Here is an 8,377-nt window from a genome sequence, read left to right on the forward strand (position 1 = left end):
TAGGATTTGCTTGAGAAGCATCTATGGATGCAAGCCAGCGTTTTGGTTGCTTTACTAGCCGCAGAATTGTACTGCAGGCTGATGTTTATCTTGTGGTCAATGACAACGCCCAAGTCTCTTTCTTCCGTAGTGCTAGCCAGCGTAGCACTGCTGAGCCTATAAGGATGCTGCAGGTTTTTCTTCCCAAGGTGGACAACCTTGCATTTTTCAGTGTTAAATACCATCAGGTTCTGATCTGCCTATTTCCTGAGCCTGTCAAGTTCAGCCTGGATCACCTTCTGATCCTCATGTGTGGACGCTTTTCCCCAGCGTTTGGTGTCGTTGGCAAACTTGGCCAGTCCACTTCTGACTCCAATGTCCACATCATTAATGAAGATGTTAAATAGTATAGGCCCAAGGACAGAGCCTTGAGGGACCCCACTGGTCACAGGGCACCACAATAATTGACTTCCGTCAACTACCACCCTCTGGGTCCGACCACAGAACCAATTCCCCAGCCAGCAGATTGTGCTGAGGCCGAGGCCACAGTTAGCCAGTTTTGCTAAGAGGTGATCGTGGGATACCAGATCGAAGTCTTTTTTAAAGTCAAGATATACAACATCAATATCTTCTCCCTTGTCTAAATGATAGGTCACCTGGTCATAAAAGGAAATAAGATTGATCAAGCAAGACCTACCCACAACACACGTGTGCTGGCTGTCCCTCAGGATGTTGCCATCGGCCGGTCTGTTAAGAATGGCCTCTTTGATAATCCTTTCTAAGACCTTCCCCAGGATAGAAGTCAGGCTGATGGGCGTATAGTTTGCTGGATCCACTTTTCTCCCTTTTCTTGAAGATAGGCTCTACATTGGCCTTCTTCCAATCTTCAGGCACTTCAACAAAGTGCCAGGAGCTCTTGAAGATCCGTGCCAGGGGCTGAGCTATGATGCTAGCCAGTTCCTTGAGTACCTTGGGGTGTAAACTGTCAGGGCCAGCTGACTTGAAGGTGTCCAGCTATGATCTCCCAGTCCTGGGTGCTTCCAGCCATAGGAGCTTGTTTCTTGCCAGGCTCCCCCTGCACCAGCAATGAAGTGCAACGGCATCTAATGTGCAATCCCACAGTTGCACCTCCTGCCATGCACATATGGCATAGGGCCAGCTACAATTGTGTGAATCATGCACTTGATCACATTGCACCTTTACCTACACGTGTAGAGGGAGCCTTACCTGCAGTAAATTGCTCTTCGGTGTGGTATAGAAAATGGGGGACAGAGGTGGTTTTTAGCTATTTTCAAGCGTCCCTTTTAAGCTATTTTAAAAGCTTTCCACAGTTTAGTCCTTTCCTGCCCCCCGCCCATTCTAACTTAGAGTAGCCTTAAGGTGCTATAAATTATGACTGGCAACACAGGCTCCAAAAGACTGTCCCGCAGCTGGGGTAAACTGGAGAGTAGAACTAGCCAGACCTCTTTCTTAGGCATGATGCATAGATGGATAGCACAGAATCACTCCACCAGATGTACACTTCTAAACATTTTCTATATGCAAAAGAAATTCCCATATAACTAAGTATGTTGTTTTTAAGGCTGTTTGCTCCCATGGGAGCAGTTTTATCAGGTGTTATGATAAAAGTGAAATACAGCTTTATTAAGTCTTGTGATATAGACCTATTAAAGATTTCTTTAAAAATTTATATTCAGCCAATGGATCTAAAATGGATCTGAAATTGCCAGTATGTACATTATGTTCCATATTTAGGGACTTTTAAGATGAAAACCAATAGACCTAGAATGGCTCCAGTGGACTTAGGTCAATAATACTTCAAAAATTGCCCACATGCATTATTCACTTTTACTTGTTAACTTTGTTTACCAAAATTCCTATGACATTTTTTATTGAAAACAACTAGTGCACATGTGCAATAAGTGCTTTGAAACACAACTACTTGTAACTTCCATGACTTAATTTTTTAGTTCTAGGACTAAACTCTCTGATTTAATCACACAAATGGGGGGATTGTATGTATAACTATTTGCATATGCAATTATATCAGAAGCTGACATTTGGCCACTTGAAAATATGATCCACTATACCAATGTCCCCAACCCCCCCAATCCCCATCAGACTAAATTAAGCATTCCACATTTTACAAAGGGTCATTCAAATACAGTGAGAGATTGCTTGGCAGTAATACTAGGTACTATGCCTAACAGTTTGCTGCAGGGACAGGTCTTGTCTTGAAGACCTGGTTAAGCTAACAAGGCTGAAGAGGGCACTTGGAGGCATCCTGAATTTAGTGAATGTTAAAGCTATTAGTCTATGATTCCTCTTCATACAAATGGGTTTGTTATACAGATATTAGAGCTGGTCTAAACATTTTCCATTAAAAATTGTTCTATTCAACATATGCTGTTTCATCATAGCTGAAACATTTTGCAAAGTTCTGTCAATTCAAGTTAGAAGATTACTGAGGTCTAGAGCTCTCTTGACATTTCTTATCAATGAGAGAGAAAACACTAGAGATTCAAATGAGAAATCTGACTTTTCCATTTCTAATATAGATATTTCTACATAATCCCATTTTGCAAAGTTTTCTTAAGATTTTGGTTTTGTTCCAATGTGGGAGAGAAACCAATTTCAAAGCCACAAAAGTTGTCGTGAAATGGAATTTCCCGCCTTGCTGCTGCCAGAGACATCCCATTCCTTACATGCTCAAGTGCTAAAAAAATGTGGTAGATGCAGAGTGAAAATGGCATATGTAACAATGGGACAAATGGATTCCAAGATGAAACCTCTCTAAATTGTGGCTTAATTGCATGTGGTGAAGGGATGCTACAGTAATGATGCCCTAGTTGGCAGTATACTGGGTTTGAATATACGAATACACACATTCTAGTATATTTTTGGTTTGGAGGTATCTAAAGTTCAGCTAACCAGTTCATCACCTCTCAAAAAACAGCTCCATTAACAGAAAGATTTCAACATCTATTGGGACATTCCAGCCACTGGAGGACAGTAGAATTCAAGTTCACTATTCTTTCTCCTGTTAATTGCTTACTAGGTAGACACTTTTTGGTGTGTATCATTATTATTTTATATTTAAATGTAGTAGCAAATTCAGGAGGAAGGACAATTTATTGCTCTGAGGAATTTTTAATGTGTCTAGGAAGAAAAAATAGATGTAATTATTACTGTCCCTCCATCTTTATTACTTTGTCTGTATCCTGTGGACAAATGCTTCCCACAGTTCGACAACAAAAGAAAGCTGTCATCTGCCTACCACAGCAGGAAACATAAAAGTGAGTGCTGCCTCTTCTGTATGCATCTCTTCTAGTGCAGCAACCTGTGCAGGTTGAGATAGTCAGAAAAGCAGGAGCATAAGAGCTGAGGAGCCAGCTGATGTTGCTAGACCCCCTATAAAAAAGGGAAAAACAGTAGTGAAAACCAGTGCAACTGACTGGAGACAGACTTTAAAAAGATTTATCTAGGTTAGCCTTCCATGGTGTGGAAAACCCTCTCTGATAGCTGTTGTAGAAAAAGTGAGTGAAGTTGTACCCAGTGGGATGCAAACAGAAAAAGGCACTAAGTGCAAGTACAGGGAGAAGGGGCTTCCATGTGGAAGTCTCACACATCTCCCAGATCTATTACTTTACTGGTAGACCCACCATGACTCCTTCTACTATTCAACCATGAGGAATTGCAAGGAAACACCACAACTCAAAATTCACATGATTTCTTCTCCCCCTAACTGGGAGCAAAACACATATAGAGAAATGGGTTTTTGTATCAACACTATAGTTAATTTGGTGAAGGGCCAAGATTAGTATTATATTGGTTCAGTTGTCTTCTGTTCCCTTCCTTACATTCCAGTTTTACCTTTTTATTTCTCACACCAAAAAAATCCTTTTGATGTTGGAGCTTTGCAAATGATTCTCTTTACACTTCATAGATTTCTCATTTGCAGTTCTTTTTGTTTGACTTAATTATATAAATCATGTAGTATTGCTTCTATTCCCTCACTGTACAACTTATATAACTAACCAACAAAGTGCAACTGCTGCATTTTGTCATTTTATAGCAATTTTGAAATGTATTTAAGCATTTAAAATTTTGATTGGCTTTTCCAAAGAATTTGTGCTAGTGAAACTTGCATACCCACCCATTATAGAAAGCAAATATTTAAAAAAGTTATCAACATTCATTTTTTAATTCAAACAAATAGTTGCTGAAAATGTTTCTGCTATCCAGTCAGATCCGTATCATGCTATCATTTAAATAATAATGTTACAAGACAAAATGCTAGTGAATCAAAGCTGGCAAAACATTTTAATAGATGATTTCTGTGGTGATTATGTTCTCCACTATCTCCTGAACTTAAAGTGCTTTTTTTTTTTTTACAAGGTTTCATCTTACAGTCTGTCTAAACCTCAATCCCCTCTCACCGAGTACCAAATTAATCCTATATCAATACTGGGAAATCCTCAAGGTGTAAATTACACATGATTTAGTATAAAAGGCGAGCTGGAGGCATTACCCTCACTACAGCTATTAACAGCAAAACAAGTAGAATACAGGTGAGTGTTCATCAGTTCTTGAATTATGGTTTAGAATTACAAAAATTACAAAATTAATTTTTTGTTTTTTAAAAAGTTATTCTTTATTGCTGTCCTTTCTTACTTCTAATTTTTTTGTTTTTCCTTTTCATAAAAGTATGCCAGGATCTTTGTAAGAGGAATTTAGACATAATTTATACACTGAAAATGAGTTAATACATTGCAATCATTTTCTCTCTCAGCTTGTTGGATACCCAGTTCCAGTTATTTAACAAAACCAATCTCCTGTAACAATAGCCCTCCAGCTCTCTTTTGCTGATGATAGTTTATGCTTTCCCTGCTTCTCAGTGTTGCTGCAAGATTATTGTTGTATTTGCATTTGTGGCTAATATGAAGTCCTCAGTTTTCTCTGGTTCTACATAAATCTCAGGTTGCAAATATCTCTGTACATTCCTCCAATATGTCTGAATTGTCTGCTTTATACAATAGGATGAAGACAGTTAATTGCTATGTGCTGTTACTTTGTTGGAAAGCAACTTGCTGTAATATCTGTGAGTTGTCCAATATCACCATAGCAGTGGAGAAGGAGGAGTGTGAGTTCTGCATTACTGTGAATGCCACTTGGTGCTCTGGATACTGCTTCACAAGGGTGAGAGTCTAAGGTGTAAAACAATGGGGAGGAATTTGAATGACACTTGAACAAGCCAGACTTGCAAGCTGAAACAAATACCCAGGCAGGGTGAGCCCTATGAAAGAACAGCATTAATAATCTCTGACTTTTATGACATAGTACCCTGAATATGAACAGCTGCTTAGAACCACAGAGACATGGCTGAGAAGTGGCTAGTTATAGTCAGTGTTTTATTCAGCTGCATAGACAAGTTGTCTGTGTATTTTGCAAAGCAGCAATATTATCTTTAATTAACCTGTTGTGACAGCCCCTTCTCCACTCTCTTTCTTTCATTGTGTATGCACGCACTGAACATGTCCTTGTTGACATGGATTCTTTCTAGTTCCCTTGACTGAAAAGAGATTTTGTATTCTGATGTTCCTATTCAGGGCACACTCCTATACCGTGCTGAGCATCTCTTCAGGATACTAAAACCAACTACCCCAAAGGCATTTTTATACCTAAATTAAGGGATATGGGGTGCGTCTACACGAGACGCTAATTGTGCAGTAGCCTAATAACACTGCGCAGTAGCATGTTCAGCAAAACCATGCCAATACACTACTGCCCAGTGGTATTAGGCTACTGTGCAGTTAGCGTCTGGAAAAGCCTGTGCGGTAGTGCTACTGCACAGTAGCAGAAGTTACTGCACATTGATTTAATACTTGGTTATTCAAATATTAAACTTAATGTGAAATAACTATGGTGCATTAATGAATGTGTAGATGCATTCTAGGTGTCTTAATCCCTTTGAGGATATAGCCCTAAGCGCTCCTAGTTCCTGATGAAATTGGTGCGCCTAGCAATTTACAGGATTGTTCAGCATCTTTCAGGATTTAATCTTAAAAGTTTTAGATGTAAATTTATTTATTTGCGTTTGGGGGATAGGCAGGAATCCTGCTCTTTTACTGGTCCAGCTCCCATCCAAGTATTTGCAGTTGCACTGAAAATCTATATAGTATTTGGTTAAAAAATAAATAATCCAAAATACAAACATTGGCAAATAATATGAGATGACCAGACATAAAGTTTAATGGGTATTTTCAACTAGGGGTGATTGTGAATTATTGATCATACATTTGTTTAGAATTTGTCTATAATTTGAGTACAAAGGACTCCAATCAAGAACTCTGTCATAGGCCCATGTCTGTTTTAAGTAGCTCAGAAAGGATATAATCACATGGTTTACATATAAGGATATAATCATACAGTTTACATATTCAGTCATTACTAGACAGATCTAGTACCTTTCATGTGTGGTAGTACAAAGTGTATAGTACCTTTCATGTAAAAAGTACTTTCAGGTCTAAAAACAACAGTCATTGGGGTTACAAAGTAGTTGTATGAGGTATGTATTTACCATCTCAGCTCTTTTAAAAGGAGAAATGTAAAGGATTTTAGGAGCCTGATCCTAAGTCTATTAAGGCCAATGAGATTCTTTCCACTGATTTACCTAGACTTAAAGTTACTTATGTGCATATGTACCTTTTTAAGAACTCTGAAAAACATCAAGGGTCTGAAACATATTTCAAACAAAATATTTCTTCTTTCTTATTTTCAGGATCCAATATATAAGTATCCTCCAGTGTCATCTGTTCAGCAAACTTGTACTTTCAAGGAGCTTGTGTATGAAACAGTGAAGATCCCTGGATGTGGTGACCATGCTGAATCATTTTATTCATACCCCGTGGCTACAGAATGCCACTGTGAGACATGTGATACAGACAGCACTGACTGTACTGTGAGAGGCTTAGGCCCAAGCTACTGCTCCTTCATTCAAAATCAAAGCAAAGAATGAGAGGTCGAGATATTAATTTAGAGCTTTATTTCTGTTGCAATATTTAATTTTATTGTATAGAAGTGGTCTGAAGGGGGAGGAACAGCATACATAGCTACGTACAAACAGCCAAGTTCAAAACAAGTATGTTAAGTACATCTGAAGTAGAGAACCACATGCAGAACTGCTCTCTTGGCTTCCTCTCACCTTCCACAGAAAGTTTGATTTCTATGTATCAACGTGATACAGCAGAGCTGCACCCCCCACCATTTCTACCTTCACCTCATGCTTTCTGCCTCTCCATTCTTTACATTCCAGTTCCTCTATTTGATTCCTGCTATCCTCAGCTTATTCCAGACCATCCTTTAATGCTTTGAGTAATGTCCCACTACCATGCATACAGAAGATTTTAGATCTTTTTATTACCCCCTTCAAACACTTATATGAAAAGCCTTCCAGCATTCATCTCCTTACACCTATTTTATATCTACACCTATTTTTTTCATCTTTATCTTAATTACCTAAGTTAGACTACATTCATCTGGGCAGGCACCTTGATTTTTGTGCAATTTGGAAAGCATTATGTACACTTGCTATGCTTTAGGAATTATAAATGCTGGTACAGTACTGGGATCTAGAAATAAAGACAAAGGGTCAACTTTTCAGAGAGGCTATATTAGGCTCCTAAGTCTCATTTTTAAATGTCAAAGTCAGTGGCACTTTGACTCACCTAAAAGACTAAGTCACTCCTGAAAATGAGACTTCGGCTCCTAAGTCACTTTAGAAAAATTCACCTCAAATCTTTTCAGAATCATCATATGTCCCCTTACTGTAGAACTGCACATAAGAGGGTTCTTACCTGTTTAGGCTCCAGTCCTGCCAGAATGAATGAACTTACTTAAATGTATACTCTGCAAATGATGCTGCAGACAATGTATCATGCACACATTTTTGCAAATTTAGCAAGATCACTCATTCATATTTACAGCATGTAATGTAACGGTACTGTTCTCACGCTTTATGACAGTATGAGGCATTGCTCTTTTTTACTTGTAATGGTGGTATTAGTTTAATTCATATCAATTCTACAGGGTATTTTCCTCAAAATAGTATAAAAATGTTCATTCCTATATATGTACCAGTAGATAAGATTGTTTATAAGGTATATATTTATCTAGGGAGAATTTATGTCTGGTTACCTGGATCTCCCTGTTATCTAATGTATCTTAACTTATTTAACTTTTTTTTAATGAAAACCCTCATCAGTTTTGTTTGAGAGATGTGTTATTCTGGATGTTTTCATTGCTCTTGCGGATTTATAAAAGAAAATATATAATAATAAATTAACTAATCATGATCCTGTTCTCCTCTTATTTACAACATTCTTATATCAGAATAACT

At 38.2% G+C, this 8,377-nt stretch overlaps 1 protein-coding gene across 1 annotated transcript; it reads left to right on the forward strand.

Annotated features, from left to right (window-relative positions):
- Window positions 1-5,019: 5,019 nt before the first annotated feature.
- Window positions 5,020-6,997, forward strand: FSHB (follicle stimulating hormone beta subunit). The gene is made up of 2 exons (XM_019520009.1): window positions 5,020-5,178; window positions 6,761-6,997. Exons 1-2 carry the CDS (start codon window positions 5,020-5,022, stop codon window positions 6,995-6,997), a joined length of 396 nt encoding a protein of 131 aa, XP_019375554.1.
- Window positions 6,998-8,377: the final 1,380 nt, after the last annotated feature.

This window comes from Gavialis gangeticus, unplaced genomic scaffold, assembly GCF_001723915.1.
Source record: "Gavialis gangeticus isolate Ggan-Ray unplaced genomic scaffold, GavGan_comp1, whole genome shotgun sequence".
NCBI lineage: Eukaryota > Metazoa > Chordata > Crocodylia > Gavialidae > Gavialis > Gavialis gangeticus.